This window comes from Saccopteryx bilineata, chromosome 8, assembly GCF_036850765.1.
Source record: "Saccopteryx bilineata isolate mSacBil1 chromosome 8, mSacBil1_pri_phased_curated, whole genome shotgun sequence".
NCBI classification, from domain to species: Eukaryota; Metazoa; Chordata; class Mammalia; order Chiroptera; family Emballonuridae; genus Saccopteryx; species Saccopteryx bilineata.
Genome location: NC_089497.1, coordinates 53,983,276 through 54,009,735, shown reverse-complemented (window position 1 = coordinate 54,009,735; position 26,460 = coordinate 53,983,276). Strand labels below are relative to the sequence as shown.

The window sequence follows — 26,460 nt, the reverse complement described above, 5'->3', positions numbered from 1 at the left end:
CACTTCTGTACTGCGGGTCCCATCCCCAGAGGGTTATGCTGGGACCAACACCACCTTGTGAACCAACCCTCCGTTATTTACAGTGGCTTCTCCAGTAAGTGATAACGTGGGAAAGAGCAGTTTTAAATATGTTGGAACAAATTTCATTCAAAGGTATATTAATTGATTAATTAGTGCTACTTAAAATAATATAGTTTCCCTTAGGGGTTTATACTTCTCAGGCTGAAAAATAATGAAAAAGACTTGTTTGGGTCCTTGTATTTTAACAGCAACTACAAACCCATGTAATCTGAATACATTATAACATTTTAAAAGTATATATCAAAAAGGACAAATTAGGCCCTGGCCAGTTGGCTCAGTGGTAGAGCGTCGGCCTGGTGTGCAGAAGTCCCGGGTTCGATTCCCGGCCAGGGCACACAGGAGAAGCACCCATCTGCTTCTCCACCCCTCCCCCTCTCCTTTCTCTCTGTCTCTCTCTTCCCCTCCCACAGCTGAGGCTCCATTGGAGCAAAGATGGCCCGGGTGCTGGGGATGGCTCCTTGGCCTCTGCCACAGGCGCTAGAGTGGCTCTGGTCACAACAGAGCGACGCCCGGGAGGGGCAGAGCGTCGCCCCCTGGTGGGCCTGCCGGGTGGATCCCGGTTGGGCGCATGCGGGAGTCTGTCTGACTGTCTCTCCCCGTTTCCAGCTTCAGAAAAATACAAAAAAAAAAAAAAAAAAAAAAGGACAAATTAATATCATCTACAATCCCAAGAATAAAGTAGAGATTTTTTTTATTCTACACAACTTCTTTCTAATTCTTGGCCTTCTTCATCCACCATAGCTTGTGTGTGCTAAAAACTATTTTACATTTCCTAAAACAGACATCCTTAGGGAAAAAACATTTAATGTAGAAAAAGTTACATTTCAAAGTTGAATTTAATTACATCTGAATTATCTGCCATTGTAGATATCTGCCATGGCTCCTTTCTGTGTTAATAAATAATAATGAGTTGACTATACCAACTTCAAAATAATACATTAAACAATTCATTTGAGCTCAGGGAATATAAGTTCTAATAAGCCAGTCTCACTGGAATAGAATTAGCTTTTTAAAAATCACACTGGGTTTTCCAAATAAATAATTATGAGGCTGTGGTGAAACATACTGATGGAAATGAATGATGGTGTAATCTTCACAAAGGACAACTTGACAATTGCTATCAAAATTTTGTCCTTGCAATTTTAATCCTGGGAAATTTCCTACAGTTGTATCACATGTTGTAAGGTGACGTAGATACGTGAGCATGCACTGTGGCACTGTTTGTAATAGCAAAAGGTGGTCTGTAGATGGCAAAGTAAACTATGGTACACCCACCGAGCTGAGAGTATCACCTGGCTATGAGAAATGACAAAGCTTTCTGTTTTCAAATGGGAGAGTTCCAGGGCAGGCTACGAAGTGAAAAGAAAGAGGTACGGAAGAATGTGTATAATATGCTGCCTTTTGTCTAAGTAGAAAATACAGATTATTTCCAACCCAAGGAACTGATGGTCAAAGGGTACAATTTCAGTTATGTGATGTCAGTTCTGGAGATCTACTATATAGCATAGTACCTGTACTAACAATACCATATTGTATACTTTAAATTTGCTAAGATATAGATCTTATGTTGAATGATCTTGCCAATAATAACAATCACAAGAGAGAGCTTTGGGAGGTGATGGATATGTCTGTTGCCTTGATGGTGGTGATGGTTTCACAGGTGTATACTTATCACCAAATTCTTCAACTTGCACTTGAATAAAATGGTTTAAAGAAAAGTATTTTTGGCCCTGGCCGGTTGGCTCAGCAGTAGAGCGTCGGCCTGGCATGCGGGGGACCCGGGTTCGATTCCCGGCCAGGGCACATAGGAGAAGTGCCAATTTGCTTCTCCACCCCCCCTCCTTCCTCTCTGTCTCTCTCTTCCCCTCCCGAAGCTAAGGCTCCATTGGAGCAAAGATGGCCGGGGCACTGGGGGTGGCTCCTTGGCCTCTGCCCCAGGCGCTAGAGTGGCTCTGGTCTCAGCAGAGTGACACCCCGGAGGGGCAGAGCATCGGCCCTTGGTGGGCAGAGCGTGCCCCTGGTGGGCATGCCAGGTGGATCCTGGTCGAGCACATGCGGGAGTCTGTCTGACTGTCTCTCCCCGTTTCCAGCTTTAGAAAAAAAATACAAAAAAAAAAAAAAGTATTTTTTCCATAGGAAATCAGGTTAAGAAATAGGGTGAGATAGTAGGTAGGGCTTTTCCTTTCTTTCTTTTAAATTTAGATAATTAAATTTAACAGGGTGAAACTGATCAACAAGAGTACATAGATTTCAGGTCAACATCTCCACATCATTTGAACAATTGATTATGCTGTATACCCATCACCCAAAGTCAAATAACTTTTCAATCTATACTTTAATTTTGATTTTTAAAATTAATTAAAATATTAAATAAAGTTATATAAAGCAGTTCTGAATTGTTCTGCGACTTACCTCTACCATTGGAAACTTTTTATTAATTTTATTTATTCTACCTGGCTCCTATTGCCTAAGCATTCTGGTAGTACCTTATAATTACAGTTGGATATGGGTTCTATGTGTGTTCCTCTTATCTCTCTTCAATGACACAGAAGGATGTTGGTTTTGGTCTATAAAAATATGTGTAATTTAAAAATATTTGTCAAGTCATATTTGGAAAGCCAAAATGCTAATAATGATTGGTGGGATCATAGATGATATTTCTATTTATCTGCAATTTAAATTTTCTACAACAAATTGGTATTTAGTAAGAAAAAATCACTTAAAAAATTTGGGGTCTCCTAGCAGTACCCATTTGATGACAATCATTTTTCCCCTAATATGTGAATGTTAGAGTATCCTGACCTGAATCACAGCAAAGTAGTAATTGTAATGCAATGTGAGCTCTCAAAATGCTAATACGCAGAGCTCAAAAATCAATAACCCTGAAAAGTTTCCAAAAATCATATTTACTACTACTTTTAGAAAAATTGTGGGTGACACATGTATATTTAATACAACTTCCCAAAGAGAAATAGGAAAAAATACTATGTAATGCTATGGTTGAGGATTAAATCTTTTTTTAAGACCAAAAAGGAAACATCTTTTTTTGTTGCAAAGAGAAGCAATCTGGCCCATTACTCTATCTACAATGTTAATTCTGGAAATTTTCATAACATAACAATATGTTAATATATTAATATAATGTTAATCTATTTTTTCCCTTAAGGGAGTAGTGGGGAGGCAGAGAAACAGACTCCTGCACGTGCCCAGACCAGGATCCACCCAGCAAGCCCCTTGTGGGGCAATGGTCTGCCAACCTGGGGCTGTTGCTCCGTTGCTCAGCAACCAAGTTATTTTAGTGCCTGAGGTAAGGCTGTAGAGCCATCCTCAGCACCTGGAGCCAACTTGCTCCAATCGAGCCATGGCTGTGGGAGGAGAGGAGAGGAGAGAGAGAGAGAGAGAGAGAGAGAGAGAGAGAGAGAGAAAAGGAAGAAGGGGAGGAGTGGAGAGGCAGATAGTTTCTTTTCCTCTGTGCCCTGACTGGGAATCGAACCAAGGACATCCACATGCTGGGCCAATGCTCTACCACTGTGCCAACCAGCCAGGGCCTTAGTCTATTTTTAATATATATTATTCCTAGAACTGAATTCTAAAAGACTTTTATTATGTGACTCTTTTCCATGAGAAACATTAAATAACATAATATATGATATCTTCACAAGTCATTTTTCAGAAGGTATCGAGAGGTTCTTCACATGGTCATTTCTTGTGTTGGCCTTTGATATAAATCTCAGTGAAGACAATCACTGGGGGTGGGGACTGCAATGGCTGGGCAAGTGGGGGAAGGAAATCAGATCTATTCTAGAATGAGGTCAGTGACAGAAAATGAAGTGCTTTAGAGAAAGGCGAACAGAGGAAGAGAGAACTTGGAAGAAGAGAGAGAGAGGAGAAAGAAGAATCTGGAGAAATGCTTTCGGGAAACTTCCACTTCCCCCTTCTCAGGCTCTCACTGTGGTCCTCTACACTCTACCCTCACGGTATGCTGGCCTTTCTCCTGTGAGGGTGAGCAATTAAATGGTAAGACCACCTGGATGATGGCATTCCACATACAACATAATATTACATTTTTGTTGAATTTTTATTTTTTATAATTTTTAATTTTATTTTTTGTAAGTCATAGATGTATATGATTAAAAAAATCCTGTCTTCCTGGGCTCTCCTCAGAAGCAACTGCAGTTACTAATTTAAGGTGTAGTCTATGAATTGAATGGGTTTCATTTTGGCTCTCATTTTTTTTTTTAAGAGAGAGAGACAGACAGGAAGGGAGAGAGATGAGAAGCATCAGCTCATAGTTGCAGCCTTAGTTGTTCACTGATTGCTTTCTCATATGTGCCGTGACCAGGGGGCTCCAGCTGAGCCAGTGACCCCTTGCTCAAGTCACTGACCTTGGGCTCAAGCAAGCAACCTTGGGCTTCAAGCCAGCGACCCCTGCACTCAAGCCAGTAACCATAGGATCATGTCTATGATCCCACACTCAAGCTGGAGACCCCACTCTTAAGCTGATGAGCTCATGCTCAAGCCACTGACCTTGGGGTCTCGAACCTGGATCTTCAGCATCCCAGGCCGATTCTCTATGCACTACGCCACCGCCTGATCAGCCTGGCTCTCGTTTTGTTGTTTTTGTTTTTTTTTCTATTTTAAAAATATTTATTGGCCTGACCTGTGGTGGCGCAGTGGATAAAGCGTCGACCTGGAAATGCTGAGGTCACCGGTTCGAAATCCTGGGCTTGCCTGGTCAAGGCACATATGGGAGTTGATGCTTCCAGCTCCTCCCCCCTTCTCTCTCTCCGTCTCTCCTCTCTCTCTGTCTCTCCCTCTCCTCTCTAAAAAAAATGAATAAATAAAATTTAAAAAGAAAAAAATATTTATTGAGGTGACATTAGTTAATAAGATTATATAACTTTCAAGTGTATGATTCTATAATATATCATCTGTATATATTTTTGTTTAGAAGTTATGAAAATACTCATCATAATAAACTCAGAGAGAGAGTTTTCCTCTTTCCCTGACTTATGACTCAAGGTCAGTAGCCTGGTCACTGAAACAAACAGTGGTAATTATAACCACAGAATTAATAATTGATTTAGATGTTGAAAACAGTGCTAGCAATTTTATTAAAAATCCTGGTACTTTAAATAGAGCAATGTGCTGACTTTATGTGATAGCAGCTGTCAAAAACCTGTGGGAGGATGCTCACTTTGAAAATCCTCAAAAATAAAAGAATTAAAAATAAATTAAATGCATAGAGCATTATTTCTACAATTAATGCCTTTCTGGAAAACGAAGGTTTTAACAGCAGCCGCCGCTCATCCCCCATCACTGATCCCATGTCTTACTTTCCTCTTCTCCCACAACTAAGCGCAAGTTAAAGAACCGGAGTTCACACTTAGCACAGTTGTAAGGGAGGCTCTGAAACCTTCATTTTCTCATCTTTCAATAACACCCTGGTGGAGTTGCTGTGAAAATTTAATAAATCTACGTGGGTAAAGAACCCAACCCAGTACCTGGCATACAGTAGGCACTGGACAAACATTAGTTCTTCAGGATCAGTGTTTCCCAGTCTTAATAAAACCACACTCGCCTTGATACACCTACATATCTCATACTCTCCCCTACTCACAGAGGCATATTTAGGGAGCTCTCCCTACTAAGCCCCTGTTACAGAATCTATAGTAGATGCCTTCCCCTAAACCATATCTTGGAAAAATCTTGATTGGGTATTAATGCAAAAATTGATCCAAAGTCACATATCATTTACATTTGGGAAATGCTGGGTAAGCAGATTTCTTGACTACAGGACTTCCAAAGTCCTGTATTACAATCAGGTACACTCTCGACCTCTGAAGTGATGTAGTGTGCAGCGCTACATTGTGAGTGGAATGCTTTTGGAGGGAGTGTCAGACTTTGTCTCAAGGAACACTCTTGGAAAACCTCATCTGTGGTGCCCACACCTGGCTGTGCACTGCCATCTGGGGGCAGGATCCGAGTATCCGCCTCGTTTAGCAAAGCACCCTTGGTAATTCTAATGCCTCTGGTCCATACACCAGCATTTGAAGGTGACTGCTGGATTCCAGTGTGCTTCTGGTTGGCAGATACTACATTGACTTTAGATGACTGAATTTTAAATAAAAAAGTTAAGAATTAAAAAAAGTATCTGGTACCGGGCATAAAAATTCACAGCTTGGAGTGAGATATTCACTACAATCTCAAGGTAATTGTTGAAGGCAAGTGGCAATATTAAACTCTATTTTGCTTTTTAATTTTAAGCTTCTGAAGATGACAGATTATGGAAGTCTGATCAATATCATTCCACCTACTTCAAATAGACATGATAAGCGTAAATTAAAGCACAGGAGGTCAGAACTCTCTTCATAAAGGATGGAATATTCTACTTTGTCTGTTTTATGGCAACACTGTGGTCTTCACCACTTAAATTATTATGTGTAATAAATTGTGAGAGAATGAACAAAGCAAGCAGTTTAAGCGTTTGGGTGTGAATGTCTGCGGTTCTTTCAGAAATGAATAAAACCTTTCAAGAAATGTCAAGATCTAAGCTATGTCATTACTACAATGCAATACATTATGCAGTTGCTTCATGAGGAAAATACTCCCTTCTGGCTTTGTACAGAATCCCGGAAGATTAAATTTCTAACCCTTATTGATGGAAAATTTTCTGAGGTTTATTATTAAGTACTATGGTAACAGCACCATTTCAAAGGTGCCCTGAGTCATTTTGATTTTGTTCTCTCCAAAGATAACTTTGGCCCATAGTCTCAGTACTTCTGGAGAAGCGTACCTGTGTCTGAGAACTCATAACGTGGCCCAGCCGACAGACCCTTACATCAAGGGTGCAGCCTACATTGAAAGGGGGAGATCTGCGCAAAGGTATTCGCTGACCTTGGGTTGGCCTATGTGCGCACACGTGTGTATGCGCATGCTCTTGCGCATGTGCACTTGTTGGAATGCTAGAGACCGAGCAGGGGAATAAAGGCGGGGCTGTGGCCAGGGGTAAAGAAGAACAATGAGGACGATGCAGGAAGCTGGAGGTAGGGTGGGGGAAAGGCAGCAGGTTCACTTATTTGCAGGAAGTCCAGGACATTTCCTCCTTATCATAGCAGGGCTGGCTTACTGCTTTCATACAAGTAAAAGTAGAGATCGTTTCTAAAAAAACAACCCTTAGTGACCAGACACATTCAGAGCCTAGCCTACAAGAGGCTCTAGATTGCAGGGGCCAGGACGGCTGGTTTTCATACAGGGGGGCAGCTACTAAACCAATGGCGAGTCATGTGCGCTCCGGGGAAGGTGTGGGATTACTCCCGGAAGCGCTTCGGCACAGTTGATCACCCGGGCTGAGCCATGAGAACCACCCGTGCTGTCCCTTCAGTGCACACCGGGACCGTCAGCAGGGGTTAGAGATAGAGTCGGGGGGGAAAGGTGTTCGGGCTGACTCCTGCTAGCCATATTCCCCAGCCTCAGCCTCCAACCTCAAGCAGCAGTTTATCTTGCTGTACTGCTACCTGTTGAATAAGTTTTTACTAATATTTTCTAATTTTGTTGAACTTACGTGATCAGATGAATCAAGAAATATTTGTACAGATAAATAACAAGTTTAACGTTAAAATAAAATATAGAAATTAACCTCGCATTTAATGTTATACACATACACTAATGTGCTGTTTGACAGGTAGGCATGCGTGCTCAGCAGTTAGTGCATACAACTAATATTAACATCACTTTGACACATCCAAGTATATATATGTTTAGACTTTGTCTTGTCTTGAGTACTCCCCAAAACCTATAACCAGCACCAATGTTGACAGCATACTGAAAAATCAAACAGCCAAATCACAGCTATATTTTTATCCAGCCTTTCTGATGGGTTGCGTAAGGCCTGCAGAAATCCCTTGTGCTGGCTTAGGGCCCATGAAAAATCACAACAGGTCTTCCCTTTCCTCCTGTCTTGACATTTGGATATTAAGAAGCTAACAGTGTGATGTAACAGGGAGCTAGAAAGACCTGAGTCCTTGGCTGTGCTACTAATTGGTTTGGGAAACACACAAACCTTTATAAGCTCCAGTTTCTATAAAACAAGGGAGTAGAAAAGAAGTAGGTTATCTTTAAAGTTTTCCCTGGCTTTTATGTTTTGTTATTCTATGATTTTCTGTAAACGGGGTAAAACTAATACCAAAGGCATCTGGAGGGGAAGAGAAGCACAGAACACATGGAATATGCACATTTGAAGCAAGGGGTGTGTGGGGAGGGGCGGGAGAGACAGGGGGGAGCAGAGGCCGCAGCGCAACCCCGCAGTCCCTGTGGGCTGCAGTCCCTCATCTCGGCACCTGGGGGAACCAGCTCCTCGCCCTGTGGCTGCAGACCGACCCACTGTGTTTCAAGGGGTTGTCAAGTCAATACAGGGTGTAAATTAGCATTAAAATAAAAGGAGAATGAAGGAAAGGGGGAGAAGGAAAGAGTGGGGGGAGAAAATAACGGAACCTAACCTAAAATATCACGGTGCATCACCCATACTTAGGGTGTTATTTTGAAAAACTTAATTCCCTTTCATATATAATATATCAGGGCATAACATATAATCTTTTTCTTTGGTTCATGTCAATAATGTTTGAAAAGCACTTTGCTGATTCTCCTGCCTGCAATAGGATGGCAGCCCCAGGGAGAGTAGGTATCTCTTCCTCCCTTCCCCCTAACACACTTTGCCTCCACAATCAACCAAATTTACTCCCTCCTCCCTCCCTCCCTCCCTCCCTCCCCTCCCTCCTTCTGTCCATCTATCTGTTTATCTATCTCCCCCACCCATTACTTCCTCCCTCTACCTTTTCTCCTCCCCATCTCTCCTTTCCCCTTGTTATCTACCTGTTTCTCTCTCTTTCACTTCTCCTTATCTAGGTACTTAACCCCACTTTCCCACTCAATCTGTCTCTTTCCCCTCTTCCTTTTTCTGATGCCCTCCCCGTTTCTGATTCTTATTAATTACCTCCAGCTCTCCTCTCCTGTGCTTCAATCTCACAGACACACAGTGACAAGACGCAGTCTAGCTGGGGGTGCAAGGGGACCCAGGGCGGGGACTCACTCAGAGGTCTCCTCTGGCCTCTCCCAGCCTCCTGCTTCCCCACTCTCCTCCCTGGGGGGCCTTTATTCAGATGTTCTTCCCTTCCTGAGGGAGCCGTCTCTGGCTGTAGTATCTTTTTGTTTAAATTCCATCTTACATGCCAATGCCCTCTCCTCTGTGAAGCCTTTCCTATTAGTCTAACTGAGGCTATTTTTTGCTCCTTTGAACCACACTTGTGCTCGCCTCACCCTCGCCATAGGTGCCTACTTCTGGGCACTCAGAGGGAAGAGGGCGCTGCGTTTGACCCCTCACCGGGTACCAGCTGCACCTTCGAATTAGCACAGGGCCGGTCCAAGAAGGGCCCGGGAAGAGGGCAAAAATCGGGTCTGGTCTTTCCCACCACTTCCCTCACCTTGTCTTCACCCCCTGCCGCACCCTCTGCTCCTGGCTGACCCTGGCCGTCCGCTACCCTAGTAGGCCCCCCCTGGCTTGGCCAGTACTCCCAGCCCAGCACCACATAGCTCTGGCCTTGCTCGCCCAGCCACAGGCCTGTGCCCACAGGCTGGGAGTGCCAGGCCTGGAGGGAGGGAGTGTGCAGGAGCAATATTTAGCCCTGGTAGCGGGTCCCTCACTTGCTTTTCCAAGTCTTGCTAAAAACTGACTTATTTCAGATAATTAATGAAAGGGTGCAGGACATGGATGACATATGTATGGAAGACATGAGCTGAAGTGCTCCTCAAATGTGGGGATCCACATGGAAGCTGGTTAGGTATGAATCCAGCCAACCAGATTTGGCAGGCCCAGTGGTGGCCTATGGAGTGGGGGACAGGGAGAGAGCAGTGACCTGGGAAACCAAATACCTGGAATCTATGTCTAATCTTTATTTATTATCTATTTATTTATTTTTAAATGAAAAGAGGCGAGATAGAAAGACAGACTACCACATACACTCAGACTGGGATCCACCTGGCAACCCCATCTGGGGCTGATGCTTGGACCAACTGAACTATCATCAGCACCTGGGGCCAACACTCTAACAAATTAAGCCACTGATGGTGGGAGGGGAGGAGAGAGAGAAGGGAGAGAGGGAGGAGGGGAGAGGAGATGGTTGCTTCTCCTGTGTGGCCTGACTAGGAATCAAACCTGGGATATCTGCACGCTGGGCTGACGCTCTATCCACTTAGCTAACCAGCCAGGGCAATGCCTAGTCTTTAAGGGGGGGGTGTCATACACGGCTCTTTGCTGGGTCTCCATATCTTTATCTGTGAATGAAGATGGTTATCCTTGACAGTAAGGAAGACCCTCTGAGCTTGAGAGCAAAGCTTTTATAAAAATGTTATTGCCAGATTCACATATACAATAATATCTCCTGGAAAAGGAGAAAGTAAAGTTCAGTTTTAACTGAAGATGATGAATAGTTTAAATAAATAGCTGCCACTGCCAAAGCCAAAAATCTATTAAAAAGTAGCAAACAAAATAAATGATTTTCCTGAATTATAAGTTGTAGGTTAGTCAAAGGGGGGAGACTGCGTTAACACAACCATAACTGCTTGGGGGATCTATTTATGGAGTGCACTGTCAAATCAGAGAGCTCCTGAAATGCTTAGCAATACACAAGAGAACCCAGTCTAGTTCTTGTGTAAGATTCATGACTTTTATATTAATACTTAGTTCTGTAGAAAAGAGATGTAGGATAAAAAAACAAAGAGTCATTCCATGTGAACCTCCAGTTTGTGTTAAAACCACTACTTGTAGGTGTTAAATTCTACATATTGAATTGTTCTTCTTTAGAGAAATTCTGGTGCTTGGGAATTTCTTCATTCAATACCTATACAGACAAAGGTCCTTGAGAAAGATAGACACACTAACACACATGTACACACACACACACAACTAATCTTGGTTGTCATTTTTCAAAGTGACACCATTTAAAACAATCAATACCATAACACCCTTGGGCGAGGTACTAATTTCCTAGTGACTCAGCTAACTGGTTATCTGGGCAATATCATGCCCTCCCCACCTCTCCATCTCCTGGTCTTTCTCCTCCCTCCCTTCCTGCTCTGGAGTATAGGCAGGTACCCTGAGCTATGCACTAGAAATGAGAGGAGTATGTTTCTCTGGCAGATAGCACTTAATTGTAACTTTGAAAAGATGCAAACAAGTGGAGTTTAAAAAGAACCCTTGGAAATTTTCAGGTAAAAAAGTGACCACTTTAGAAAATGATTCCTGAAGAGCAAATACGTGTTTGAAACATTGTATGGTACTCCCATTACGAAGCTCCCAGAAAAACTCCTTCATTCAGATATTCAATTATTTTGCTGGTCTAGAAGGTTGTGGTGGTGATGGGGAAAAAATCATACCTCATGGTTTTCTCTGTCTTGAAATTTTCACAAACAAAAGACTGAATTATGACTTGACATTAGCCATAAGCCTTCAAACTGTACTTCTATTTTTGGCCCATCTGTCGATCCATCCATCCAACAAATATTTACTTAAAGTTCCCTGTACACCAGGTATTGGGGTCATGGGCCCCGATGGAGTTCACAGTTCCTGAATTTTCTAAGTTGGCTTAACTGCTATTTTGTCTCTGTGTATTAGAGATTGTAGTGTTAAGCTTTCTCCATTAATCAAAATCTGCATGGCATAAGTAGAGAGCACCCATTAGGAATAAAGCCTTAGCTCTCCAGGTCCTGTAGGAAATTAATACACAGCTTAATTTTCTTGTATGTTTCTTTAAATTTTGGATAATACATTTGTTTTGGGGGCTAGTTTTCCAAATGCACTAGAGATTTCCTTGCTTTTTTATGAAGAATATACTATTGATTCAGGTTATTACTAACATAAATTTTTATGCTACCCTGTAGGGCTGTGGCTGAGCCAGGCTCTACAATGGGATATAGAATCGCTTGCATGGATACTGAATACTTTGACCAGTCTGATTTTTTGGGTTCTTTTGCTGATTTTTCTTGCAGTTTTTCCTCTTTCCTTTCAGGTTTTACTTTATGCTACTGGTGTCAAACTGCATGCTCAAGTTCTTGATTCTTATTTGCCGCTTCTAAATTGCTTGAGCTTCGAAACAATCTAAGAGGTGAGATGGCTTTTAGAGAGGTTGGAGAGGTGATTCTATGCAAAGGGAAGAACTTGGTTTCTGTGACAGCTCTTTAGGTTGCTCAGAGGCTGGATTTTATTTTCTTCTTGTTTCTTTGTAGTGTTACAAATAGGCAACATTTGCTTGGTAGCTGTGTTCTTGATAATTGAATTTATTCCTCTACAGTATGCAGCATTCTATCTAGTTTAACTTGACTTTTTAAAAGGGTGTCTTAGGCTAAGCTATATTTTGTAACTGGTAAGTAGACTTTTAGCTAGTAAATAAAGGCAACCAAATTGCTCACCATGGTTTAGTAGAGCGACACTGTGAAAACAGGTAAGAGGCATGGCTGTGTTAGATATTTTGTTACAACTGAACAGTTTTGAAATAAATATCCTTTCTCTTTATACACTGATTTAGCAAAAGCAGGGCTCACAAGAAGCACCCATTGTGATCTCTAGATTTCTGAACTTTGATACTTTGTTCAGTAAACATAATAGGAAAGTGAGAGTTGTTAACTAAATCCCAGAGATCATAAATCAGAAAAGTAACACGACTTCCTGGAACAATCTCACGTCTTCTCAGATGTCCTGAGGGAGCTCAGATGACAGAATTTGGAATCCATGGTCAAAAACGGCTTTACTGGGGTCTTATTAAATAGGCATGAGGAGAGACTATTTATATGTCTGAAGATTTACAATGTGGAGAGGGTTAAAATTTGTGATAAAAAAAAGGACTGGGAACTTTTATTAAGTTCTCCAGAAAGTCAGATTTTTTTCCCCATAGAGCAGCGGTTCTCAACCTGTGGGTCGCAACCCCGGCGGGGGTCGAACAATCAAAACATATTTCCAATGGCTTTAGGCGACCCCTGTGTTTTGGTCATTCGACCCCCGCCGGGGTCCCGACCCACAGGTTGAGAACCGCTGCCCTAGAGCTTACTGTTTACATAATCTGACAAGGTTCACGTCATGACAGTTACACATTTTATGTTCTCTTTAAACTAATGCCATTTGACCACATAACAGGGTATTAAGCATCAGGAGCTGACAAGAGAGGAACGGCTCTCTACCCCTTCTTTAGATCTTTTAGAACTCAGGGTCCTCTCACCGTCAGCGCTTGCCTGCTAGTCATTCTCAGCAAGGGCCATATTGAGGCCTCATTTTCTAGAGCTGGGCTGTTTAATATAGTAGCCACCTGCCATGTAAATTTACCCAAATAAAGGTCAAAATTCAATTCTCAGTAGTACTAGTCACATTCCAAGTTCAGCAGCCACAAGGGTCTAGGGGTTACTGCATCAGACAGCACAGACACGGGCATTGCCACCGCTGCACAAAGCTCTGCTGGGCAGTGCTGGGCACCCTGGGGTCCTGCCTCTGGGGGCCGTGGCCCTGCACTCATGGCCTCCTCAGGAGCTCAAGGGGCTGGGGGGCTTTATGTCCAGAATAAGTACCTAACTCAGTGAAAGCCTTGGCTGGTCTGACTTTAGGGCTTCCTCTGAATTGTGGCTTATAGCATTGGACCTCTACCTCTTATCCCTTTTCTGGGACAGGGGGCTGAGCACACTCTAGGGCAGGGGTCCCCAAACTACGGCCCGTGGGCCACATGCGGCCCCCTGAGGCCATTTATCCGGCCCCCGCCGCACTTCTGGAAGGGCACCTCTTTCATTGGTGGTCAGTGAGAGGAGCATAGTTCCCATTGAAATATTGGTCAGTTTGTTGATTTAAATTTATTGTTCTTTATTTTAAATATTGTATTTGTTCCCGTTTTGTTTTTTTACTTTAAAATAAGATATGTGCAGTGTGCATAGGGATTTGTTCATAGTTTTTTTTATAGTCCGGCCCTCCAACGGTCTGAGGGACAGTGAACTGGCCCCCTGTGTAAAAAGTTTGGGGACCCCTGCTCTAGGGCTTTATACTTCATACTCCTCGTGTCTTGGGAAGTTCTCTATTGGTATTTTGGAAACTGAGTTATTTACATTAGTTGGTTACATAACATTAACCCATGTTCTTGTTTTTGTTATTGTTTTAACAATAAAACATGCTGTTTAGTATGTTGTGGAAAAGATACTTGAATCAAGTTGGCAGCTGGACAACATGAGGTTTTAGGGCTTGATGATTCTACTTACTTCAACAAAATAGAGAGGGTTAATTCATGCTCTCCCATATAGGCTCTAGAGATGTGTTCCATTAGGTATTTTGATGATCTGTCTCTTCTACGTCATTGTTTTGGGTGAGATGATAGGTAGTTGGGAGGATATATTTAAATTGAACGGAAACATCAACAGAATTTGAAACCTAAGGTCCACAAGGTAGAATGGTAAGCATCAGATGAATTCTAACATCAGGATTCTCCGCAATTTTAATGAGGAAAAGCTACTTTTATTTCCTCAAAGCCTGGTTATCACTCTGACTTGGTACAAAGATGTTGCCAGTCAGGTCTCCAGGAGAACATTGCTGAAGACTTCACTCTCCACTAGGAATTGTGGACTATTGTGGAGAAACGTGGGTGAGTGAGAAAGAAGTCTGACAGCCACTGACTTAGAAAATTAACCAGATAACAATTAACTAGGCAAGATTATCCAAGCAGCTCTGTGCACCTGTTGGGAAGCCCCGTTGCTGGGCACATAGGGCACTATGTGTGCTCCGCTGAAACCCTCCACCAACCTACTTGTTGTGAAAATCGTAGATCTCCTGGATATTGCCGAAGATGATATGCTCTTTATTAAGGATGCCCGGGGGGATCTCCTCCACACCGCTGGTCATTTCCCACAGGTAGGTCTGTAAGACAACAGCAGTGGCATCACTGGCAAGAACGCACGAAATCACTGGAATACAGACGGAATAAATAGGCTTTCAAAGTTGTGGTGTTCGGCTCCGACTGGCAACGTGTGCGCAGGGTGAAAAGTGAGATGGTAAATGAGCAGGACAGGAAGAAAAAACCTGATTCCGTTACCATGGAAACACATCCTGCCCTTTAGCAAGAGCACAAACTCCACTCTATTCTTATTTGTTAAGTGTGTGCATGTCCAAGTATGTGTCGAGGGGATGATGCAGGTGTTCACACTCAAGTTCACAAACTGTGTCATGGTTTTTATTTTGAACTCAGAGGGTCTTATATACTTTTTTACTGGATCTAGCTCAAGTCTGAGAAAAGTTTCTTTTCCAAAGAACTTTAAACTCCCATGCAATCACTGCTGTCTCCAGTAGAAAGGTTTCCTCTGCTGGCTTTTCGTTCGTTAAGCTCAGGAGACAAAGAGCACCGAGCTCCCCGCAAGGACGTGACCCTGACAAGGAGGTCATTTTGCTACTATAGCTGCTAATCGATGGCGGCAAGACTTACCTCTAAGCACTCATGTAAGTCCCTCACATAAGCCTTCTCTGTCTGGAGCAGTTCAGCCATGATGAATCTAGGAGGAAATACATGGCCTTTTAGCTGGTTAGCGAGATAAGCCTCTGCTGCCCTCAAACTTCACTTCTCCACCCCCGTGCCTTTATGACCTTATTGAACGCCCTATTTCTACTTAATCAAAACATCTCTTTCTTTTTCAAAACACCCTGCCTCTGAGTATTACCTCTGAGTCCCTCGCACTCCCATCATTTGCTCTGTAGCCCTCTGGCACGCCTGTGCTCAGCGAGGTCCACATTGTCTCTCCCTTCCCCAGCCCAGGTCTGCCGTCCTGGGATTCTGTGCTGACACGTGTGTGTTCTCAGCTGCCCGTGTGCTTGCGTGTGCACACGGGCACGCAGCGCCCTTCACGGTCATTCCCGACAACTCGACAGCTTCAGCCTCAGCTTCCTACTTCTCTCTTACGGCTCCCAGCATGGCGGTTCTGTTAGTAGAGTTGTAGACTCACACCAAAACAATTCTCACTACTGTAGGTGAAACCAGGTTCAAAGCTAAAAATAACCAATACTAAGACACCGCCGCTGAGACTAGGGGATTAGGCAAACATTTCATCTGTAGGAGCCAACTGTATCTGTGGGCCATTCAGTCTCTGTGACAGCCGCGCAGACTCGCTGCTGTGTGTGAAAGGAGCCACAGACAGAAGTGTGCCCGTGCCCCCGCCCCCGTGAAACCTCACGGACCCCAAGGAATTCCATTTAATTTTCACGACACTAATATACTATTCTTCTTTTCATATTTTTCAATCCTTTAAAAATATAAAAAAGAATCTTTAGCTTACAGACTATATAAACCACGTGGTTATTAACCAGCGTCACCCAATAAGTTTAACTTAAAAATAAAAACAGGTGGTGGGGCACACTGGCTGGTGGGCTACACTTTTCTGACCTTTGCTGCAGATTAGCCTGTGCCCGCCAATGCTCTGTAATGGGCCGCGTTTACAGCCCAGGCGGGTGGGCATGAAGTGGGCATCTGTGATCACAAGCACAACACACGTGGACAATGTTCAGTGACTGCTCTTCAGTCTCCTAAAGTCCCACAGAGTCCCATAGAGAGAACCTTGTGCTGCTCGTCTGCGAGGGGAGGGCTCCCTGAGAGCACAGCGTGCCCGTCTGCGAGGGGAGGGCTCCCTGAGAGCAGTGTGCCCGTCTGTGTCTGCGAGGGGAGGGCTCCCTGAGAGCACAGCGTGCCCGTCTGCGAGGGGAGGGCTCCCTGAGAGCAGTGTGCCCGTCTGTGTCTGCGAGGGGAGGGCTCCCTGAGAGCAGTGTGCCCGTCTGTGTCTGCGAGGGGAGGGCTCCCAGAGAGCACAGCATGCCCCCGCAGCTGCTAAGCTTATAATGGCTGCATGGCCTGGCTGCACTGTTGTGTTCCAACTTAATTTTCTTCTTTCGCCTATTTTTATTAGAAATCCTGCTTCTCACCTGGCATGTGATACATAATAACATAATTTAGCACAAAGCATGTATTTATGTTTATTTTAGACTTTACATGTTAGTTTTTCATGGTAGGATTTCCAGGTGTTTGATCACATGAACATTTTGAGAAAGAGTGCCCCCAAAGGGTCCCCTGTTGGATATTCCACAAGAAATATTAAGACAAGCAGCAACTTTCTCTGGACCTTGATTGTGGTGGGATTTTCCTTAAAGCAATACATTGTCTGAGCTGTGGCCTTGCTATTAAAATTATAGTATTGATTTTTAAAAATTCCCCTTTGCAGGACTGCATTAGCTAGTGTTTTACTATCCCACTCTATTGGAAAAGTGGAAAGTGTATCAGTTTTGAAGTCAGACAAACAGGAATTGAATTATGACTCTGTCATTGACTAGAGGGAGCACTTGCTGCTCCAAGCCTCAGACTCCTTACTTAGAAAACAGCTGATCACACAGGACTGCTTGCTGCAAGGATTCAACAAGGTTATATAAACAAAGTTTCTAGTATATTGGGGGTGCTTAGTAAATAAGCAGAGAAAGGAGGTCAGAGAACTATAATCTTGACGTGCTTGAAAAAGTCATCTTTGCTTTTACTGCATCAGGTTTCCAGCATTCCTCCACCTTGTTCTTCCTTTTTCTCCACCTGCATCCTATAGTTTTGTGTGTTTCTTCATAATTTAGTTCCACTACCCTCTGCCCCACTTGGTTTTATTTTCAATGCATCCTTGACCATCGTCTGGCTATTCAGTGCCCCAGAGAGAGCCAGCAGCAAGATGTGGCCTCATTCTCCTCCCTGTTATGGGTTGAGTTGTGTCCCCACCAAAATTTCATGTGTTGAAGACCCAACTTTCAGTCCCTCAGAATGTGACCTTATTTAGAAGTCGTCACCACAGACCTAATTAGTTAAGGTGAGGTTATATTGGAATAGGATGGGCCCCTATTCCAAAATGGAATTGAATGGTGCCCTTAAAACAGGGGGAAATCTGAACACATGCATGTATTCAGGGAGAACGCCATGTGAACATGACGATGGCCATCTACAGGGCAAGGAGAAGTGCCTGGAACAGCGCCTTCCCTCTTATCCCTTGGAAGGAATCAAGCCTACTAACACCTTGACCTCAGACTTTAGCCTCTGGAGCTGTGAGATAACACATTTCTCACAAATTGGGTGGTGTTTGCCTAACTTTGTTACAACTTCCCAGACAAACTAATATACTCCCCAGGTGAAAACAAGCTGACTCAGCAGACCAGCCTTAGTTTCTTCAGCTCCAAGGGACCCGTGGTCTTGCTTCATTTTTGTAAAATCAACTGCTTGGGGCTCCTTACTCTTAGGAAACACTGTTTTCTCCCAGCATTACCCAAAAGGAATCTGTCCATATAGTCTTCAGAGAGCCCTCGAAAGGTCTCTCCATATATGTAACTGTGCAACACCAAAATAAAGAAAGCAGAGTAATCAGGCATTGCTTTGTGAGGTTGACGTGATCCGCTGTTTCCACCATCCAAAGCCTTACGGTTCTTAGTGTGCAATGCAGACGGAAGCATCATGCAGGTCCATTCCAACCTCTGTAGGTGGTCATGAGCACACCCCAAGCTGTCAAAAGGGACAGGTGACAAAGAACACCAAGCACAGTTATGAGAAGCCTGCTAGTTCACAGGGGACCCCCCAACACATACTCTTTCTTCCGGGCAGACTTCCGCTTCTCTTCATTGACTTCGTGGTTGGCGTCCCGCAGCTTGACCTCACGATCTGAAAGGCTTGCTGGGATGATGTCCAGCTCCAGGTCCTTGTTATCCTGCACACAGAGAGCACAGAGGTCACCTCGGAGATGCTGTGGGAAAGCAGCCAAGCAGAGCTGGGGAGGGTGGTAGAGGACAAAACAGAGAGAGAATGAAGAAGGATGAGAAGATGGGGAAGCCCACAGACTGCCACCCACAAGCACTCTTCTTTATGTGGTCATTTTTGTTTCCATATAAAAAAGATATCAAATGTTCAGGGCTAACATTCATAGCAAGAGAAGACAGTGAATACATTTGATAATTAGTGTCATATTTCCCCAAGGACTTTGACCTGATTAAATCTAAACACACAAACAAAAGACACTTAATTAGTCCAAGATTATTACCTGTTAAAATATATGTGAAACACATAAAGACATAAGGAAACTTTCATTTGTCAAGGAAAAATAATAAAAGCAAATATTTTTATTTAAACAAACAACTTCCCTTGGAAATAGAAAATAATTATTGAATTAACCTGATTGCCCATCCCTGCTTATTTCAACCCATTTGGTATTTATATAAGATGGAAACCTCTAGAAAAAATCTTACAGGTTAGACATTAATTCTCCCAATTCTAGCGGTTTGACCACTTTCTCCTCTAGTCTGTTCTGCTTCAGAGCATGAGCCTATTTAAAGACTTAAGAATTAGAAACCCTAGGACAGAATTGCTAGCCTGTGTTCAGCTCTTAATTCACAGGTCACTGACTGCTACTATAAAGAGATTAAAAGTCAGTCTCCCCTTGCTTTATGGCAAACAATATCTCTTTTTGGTTGAAATGTCAAATAGCCTTTGCACAAATTGTGTCCCTTATTCTTGAAAGAGTACTATTATACATATTGGAGACTCTAATCATTCACTGATTAGCATAATTGCCCTTGAATCAGTAGAATATCGTACTGATGAAGCCAAGATAAAGGGTTCAGTCCTCAAAGTCAGTGGTTGACTGTACACACAGTACAACTCTGTTCTGTAGCCACAGGCCCCAACTCTCGTCAGCCCGTTTTGCCATATATGTGTGTATATATATCACTAATCATATGAGACTGGAGGCCAACAGTTAGGTGGCTCAGTAGGACCATCCTCCCACTAGAACACTGCACAAGGCACGTGCTCTTGGGGCCAACTGCTCGGAGAGACTGCTCTGAACCCCTGCTGCCTTCCGCAGCGATGGCAGCAGTTCTGAGGGAGATGAGAGAGGAGCTGTCCCAGCAGGCAGCCCGTACCCACCTCGGTGTTGACCCCTAGGGCTTTCTCCAGGGAGTACTGGTACTTTCCCATCCTCAAGGAGAAGTCTCGGTAGTGCTTGTCCACCGTGGTCACCCATTTCCTGATCTCTGTGGCATGGATGTGGCCCTTCTCCACGAAGCTGTCGGCCAGCTGAATCAGAAGCTTCACCTTCTCCTTCGTTTGCTGCCCCGAAAGACGGCTTTATGTTACCATCTTACCTTCACCCTCCTGGCCCTCATCCCACCCCCTCCTTCCTCACGGCAGCCAGACACCACACAGAGAGACGGCCGGCTTTCTGTCCCAGCTCTGTCACTTCCTAGCTGGGAGGTCTTGAGCAAGTTACTTAAACCCTTTGTGCCTCAGTTCCTCATCCGCAAAATGGGAACCATAATAGCACCCACAGCATGAAGTTGCTGGGGCACCAGACGAGGTGCTGATGCAGAACGCTTAGGAGGGTGCCCGAGACACGGCGCTCACAGAAAGAACTCAGTAAGCAATCCATGTTCGTCGTTATAATTATTGATATGACTCTCTTACATTAATATAGTACTTGATCAGTTTACAGAGTATGTTAAAGTCACATCTGAGACTCATCTGAGTCGTAAAGCATCCCTAGGAGGTAGGTGGAGGGAGGTGGTATGTGTGGATCTCTTTGAAACCACACACACACACACACACACACACACACACAAAACAAACAAACAAACACCGAGACTGAGGCTGGGAGGCTAAGGCTTGTCCAGGTTCATACTGCCCGAGTGGGAGAGCCTGTCTGCCACTGTTGCACAGTTGCTGGTTCCCTCCCTTCCCCAAACTGGCCTGAAGCAGGCTTTCTAAGCACAGGCAGGGCGGTACATGCCAGGATCTAAGATCCAACGAGCAGATTTAAGAGTAACTCTATCCCTTTCACCACCAGGCACTGCCTTTATTTTCCACAAAGAAAGAAAAGAGAATTAAAGAAGCTGGTATACATTACAGGGCTAAGTAAGGTGCAGCTCTGATGTGTATTGGATTAATTTCATTTCTAGTAAGAGTTTGCTCAACACCTACTCTGTCCACACTACTGTGCAGAGGGCTCCGGGGAGAGGCTGGTGCGGGGGGGGGGGGTCCACACTGCTGTGCAGAGGGCTCCGGGGAGAGGCTGGTGCGGGGGGGGGGGGTCCACACTGCTGTGCAGAGGGCTCTGGGGAGAGGCTGGTGCGGGGGGGGGGGTCCACACTACTGTGCAGAGGGCTCCGGGGAGAGGCTGGTGCGGAGGGGGGGGTCCACACTACTGTGCAGAGGGCTCTGGGGAGAGGCTGGTGTGGGGGGGTCCACACTGCTGTGCAGAGGGCTCTGGGGAGAGGCTGGTGCGGAGGGGGGGGTCCACACTGCTGTGCAGAGGGCTCCGGGGAGAGGCTGGTGCGGAGGGGGGGTCCACACTACTGTGCAGAGGGCTCTGGGGAGAGGCTGGTGAGGAGGGGGGGTCCACACTACTGTGCAGAGGGCTCTGGGGAGAGGCTGGTGCGGAGGGGGGGTCCACACTACTGTGCAGAGGGCTCCGGGGAGAGGCTGGTGCGGGGGGGGGTCCACACTACTGTGCAGAGGGCTCCGGGGAGAGGCTGGTGCGGGGGGGGGGGTCCACACTACTGTGCAGAGGGCTCCGGGGAGAGGCTGGTGCGGAGGGGGGGTCCACACTACTGTGCAGAGGGCTCCGGGGAGAGGCTGGTGCGGAGGGGGGGGTCCACACTGCTGTGCAGAGGGCTCCGGGGAGAGGCTGGTGGGGGGGGTCCACACTGCTGTGCAGAGGGCTCTGGGGAGAGGCTGGTGGGGGGGGTCCACACTACTGTGCAGAGGGCTCTGGGGAGAGGCTGGTGCGGGGGGGGGTAAACAAAGGGAGAAATAAGATCGTTTGCCTCAGCCTATATCGCTAGAGGGGACAAGATTTCAGAGAGAGGTTAAATAACTCAGGGCATTATGTAATTGAATGTCAAAATGTGAATTATGTAGAGTTAACACTGCAGAAATGTTAAAACAGGGGAAAATAAAGGTGGGCTGGCCTGGGCAAAGACGCTCTCCCAGGGGGCACTCAGTGCCAGGTGAGACACGGAAATGGGAGGGGTGCTCAAACAGGTGAACACCTGCTCATCTTCTATCTCAAGTTTGGGTTTTGAAACTCTACAATCGTTCAGGGAAGCCTAACAGATTCAAAGGAAAAAGGAAAGAATATGTAAACAATGCTTTGAAAAGTAAAATCTTTTAGACTGGAAGAATGTAGGGTCCAAGGTCTGGATAGTGCTAGCAGGCAGAGGGCTGAGGGAAGCAGGCCGACCATCACTGGAGGGAGAGTCCAGAAGACAGAAGAGCCCTGCCAGGCTCATCGCAGCCTCTCCCACGCACTGACCCCCTCCCCCCTCCCCCCCCAAGAAGTGCCAGAGAGGTAAGCAGAGAGGACCTGGCCTGCCCCATGGCCGGGGAGACTGAGGCTTGAGCTTTCCAGCAACTTACTCAACACATCTAAGTCTTTCCTATCTCCGGACAGTGGGCTGGCACCCAGGGCTGGGAGACAGGAGCTGGAAGAGCTTTGGTGTGAAGAAAAGAAAGTGGGTGTGAGGACAGGAGAAACGTCTCCTTAGGTGGCTAATAGTAGCACTGGGAATTGGTTAAGATACCTGGTATTCTAAGGAATTCTATCTTATTGCATTTAGGGTTTTTTTTCTTCTGAAAACAATTTCTTTTTAGCCTTGTTATTTACTTAAAACAGAGATTAATTTTTGCTGCTATAATCAAGAAATCTACCTTTGCATAAGGTCTTGGAATACATACTTATTCTCTGCTCTTGGTAAGGAAACATCAACATGAGATGGGGTTTTATAGAAGGCTGGTGGCAGAGAAAGGAAATTTTATCCTGAAATATCAAATCTGTGATTCAGAGTCAATAAAAAGAATGGCTTGTAACTAATGGTATTCCAGGTATGTGTGGAATCTGGGAAAGAGTAAATAGACAATAAAATGAGCAGTATAGACAAGCCCTCCCCCCACGTGACCTCATCTACATCTGTGACTGTCCCCACCGCTCTGTAGGGCCACTAGCCTGCAGCCATGTTGAGCCTCACATGCCCCTGCCCCTCCCACTGTGCCGAGTGGCTCCCACTTCTCCCTGCTTTTACCCCAATGGCCCTTCTTCATCTCCTCTCCTCCCCACAATCTTTTTTTTAAGTTTTTTTTTTTTTTGTATTTTTCTGAAGCTGGAAACGGGGAGAGACAGTCAGACAGACTCCCGCATGCGCCTGACAGAGATCCACCCAGCACGCCCACCAGGGGCGAAGCTCTGCCCACCAGGGGGCGATGCTCTGCCCCTCTGGGGTGTCGCTCTGCCGTGACCAGAGCCACTCTAGCGCCTGGGGCAGAGGCCAAGGAGCCATCCCCAGCGCCCGGGCCATCTTTGCTCCAATGGAGCCTTGGCTGCGGGAGGGGAAGAGAGAGACAGAGAGGAAGGAGAGGGGTAGGGGTGGAGAAGCAAATGGGCGCTTCTCCTATGTGCCCTGGCCGGGAATCGAACCCGGGTCCCCCGCACACCAGGCCGACGCTCTACCGCTGAGCCAACCAGCCAGGGCCTCTCCTCCCCACAATCTGAGGGGCGATGCCCTTCCCAGTGCGCCTCTGGCAGCACATGTATGCCCCTCCTTCAGCACGCCTCACACCGCAGCATTCATGTGCCTCCTTCCTTAGACCGTGAACTCCTGAAAGACGAGTGTTATACCTTATTCATTTATTATCTCCAATGTCTAGAAAATAATAGGCACACCACAACTGTTGACTAAATGTATTGAGCAAATGACTGAGTAAATCTTGTGTATACAGGTGTGGAAAGCTAGACCAGTAAGAGTTGAGGACTTACACTGGGGAGCATTAGATGATAAATCTGGCCCATGAACTGGACACCAGCCATGCCCACGGCCCCTACTGAGAGGAGTCTGACATGATTTTTTATACACGGCTGACTCCGGTGGCACCAATGCGGTTGCCACAGGCCTGGCCTCAGCTGATGAGGTCAGAGGTAAAAATTTGTCCCGCAAGGGCAGCCCATCAGATGCTGCCAGTCACTTCTGAGGCATCCTGTCCAAAGAGCTCTGTCTAATCAGGGACAGTACAGTTAGTTAGTACTGTCCCTGAGTGAGTTAGTTTCCCTGGGAATACGCGCAGAGACAGGGAACTGGGAGCCGGCTGCAGCGCACAAGTGAAAACACACAGCGGAGAGGAGATGTGGAGGGAAGCTGAATGGTGCTAATATACCCCCGATGCCCTGTGATTTGATGACCAGGTCACGTATCTGCCAAAACTGCCCTTAGTCTTGGGTAACACTCCAGTTTTCGTCTTGGGAGATGAGACCATGCCCCAATTCTTGTTTTTCCTATAAGGCTGAGTCACTCTGTGTTTCCTGGGCTCCTGAGGTCCAGCAACATAGTTTCTAGCTTCTTTACTCTCACATATAGGCACACAATATCTCTTCCCCTTCATAAGGTGAGCTGGTTTGAAACTCAGATCTTACACGGACTGGTCAAGTGGGGGGCAGGTGGTAGAGGCTCCCGAATGTTAGGTTCAGAACTGTGCACATGATCTTGTGGACAAAGGGGACCTGCAGAGGACTATAATTCACTTGCGCCCAGGAATTTGAAACTGACATCGCACTTATTGCGCTTCATGTGTCCCCTGTATGTCCTGCCATTTCCATTTTGAATTCTATGTTGTCTGCTGGAAAAAAAACACATTAAAAAAAAAAAAAAAAGAAGAATGATTCGGTAGTTCTTTTTTTCTTCTCTCTTTTCCTTCCTTCCTTTGAACAGTTAATATTATACCATCTTCCCCTAATCAGTAAACCTTACACTGAATATAGGTTTTCTAAAGCCCGTCTAATTTGTCTTTCATTGCTGCTATTCTTTTTATTGATTTAGAGATGCATTCTTTGTAGATATGAACCTCTTGAGCTCTTGCGTGGGTAAACAGTTCTCTTGAGCTGTATCTTCATATTCATCCTACAGAGGAGTTTGTCATTATATATAAACAACTAACCCTCTCAAAAATTTCCGCCACACATGAGCTATATTTCTCTTAAGAGTCTCAGACACAGAATGATGCCCAGATTTCAACCAAACCGTTAGGTGCTACTTTTCTCAGCCTAAAGCGCCTATTGAGTCCGGCTAAGCCGCCAGACACTGTTATTATCCTTCAATTCTCTTTGTCAATAGGAATTAAGTCTCGTTTGTCTCACAGCTTCTATCACTTTCAGAGATAAAATTACCAATCTGAAAAAGTGTCTTCTCAACATCACTACTCATTAGGAAATGCAAATCAAAACCAGAGCCAGAGAGCACTTCACACCCTCCAGGATGACTACACAAAAAAGATGGATGATAGCAGGTGTTGGAGGGGATGTGGAGAAGTCTGAACTCTTTTTCAGTGCTGGAGGGATGTAAAATCATGCAGCCACTTTGGAAAACAGTTTGGCAGTTCTTCAAAAAGGTAAACATAGAGTCGCCATATGACCCAGTCATTCAACTCCCACATATATATCTAAGAGAACTGAAAACATGTGTTCACACCAAAACCTGTACACAGATGTTCACAGCAAACATTATTTTAGTAGCCAAAAAGTGGAAACAACCCAAATGCCCATCCACTGACAAATAAATGAACAAAGCATGGTATTTCCACATAATGGAATTGTATTTATTCATAAAAGGAATGAAGTACTGGCCCTGGTTGGTTGGCTCAGTGGTAGAGCGTCGGCTGGGCATGTGGAAGTCCCGGGTTCGATTCTTGGCCAGGGCACACAGGAGAGGCACCCATCTGCTTCTCCACCCTTCCCCCTCTCCTTCCTCTCTGTCTCTCTCTTTCCCTCCTGCAGCCAAGGCTCCATTGGAGTAAAGTTGGCCCGGGCACTGAGGATGGCTCTATGGCCTCTGCCTCAGGTGCTAGAATGGCTCCGGTTGCAGTAGAGCAACACCCCAAAAGGGCCGAGCATTGCACCCTGGTGGGCATGCCAGTGGATCCTGGTCGGGCGCATGCGGGAGTCTGTCTCTGCCTCCCCGCTTCTAACTTCAGAAAAATACAAAAAAGAAAAAAAGGAACAAAGTACTGATACACGCCACAACATGGATGAATTTTGAAAACATACTACATAAAGGAAGCCAAACACAAAAGACTACATATCATATGATTATATTATTTTATTTATATGCAATATCCAGAACAGGCATATCCACAGAGACAGCCCAGTGGTTGCAAGGGGCTGAGGGGAGTGACTGTTAATGGGTGTGGGGTTTGTTTTTGGGGTAATGAAAGTGTTCTGGAACTAGATAGTAGCAATGATTGCCCAACCCTGTGAATATACTAAAAAGTA

The 26,460-nt window shown here is 45.1% G+C and overlaps 1 protein-coding gene across 24 annotated transcripts in view; it reads right to left on the bottom strand.

Moving 5' to 3' along the window:
* KALRN (kalirin RhoGEF kinase) overlaps positions 1–26,460 on the bottom strand; it is a 735,103-nt gene that overhangs the window by 255,038 nt on the left and 453,605 nt on the right. For all 24 annotated transcript variants that reach the window (XM_066240737.1, XM_066240739.1, XM_066240742.1 and 21 more), the window contains 4 exons: positions 20,079–20,261; positions 18,746–18,864; positions 15,579–15,645; positions 14,907–15,016 (listed from right to left, as the gene is read on the bottom strand). In XM_066240737.1, coding sequence (XP_066096834.1) covers positions 14,907–15,016; positions 15,579–15,645; positions 18,746–18,864; positions 20,079–20,261 — 479 coding nt within the window. The remainder of the gene's footprint in view (positions 1–14,906; positions 15,017–15,578; positions 15,646–18,745; positions 18,865–20,078; positions 20,262–26,460) is intronic.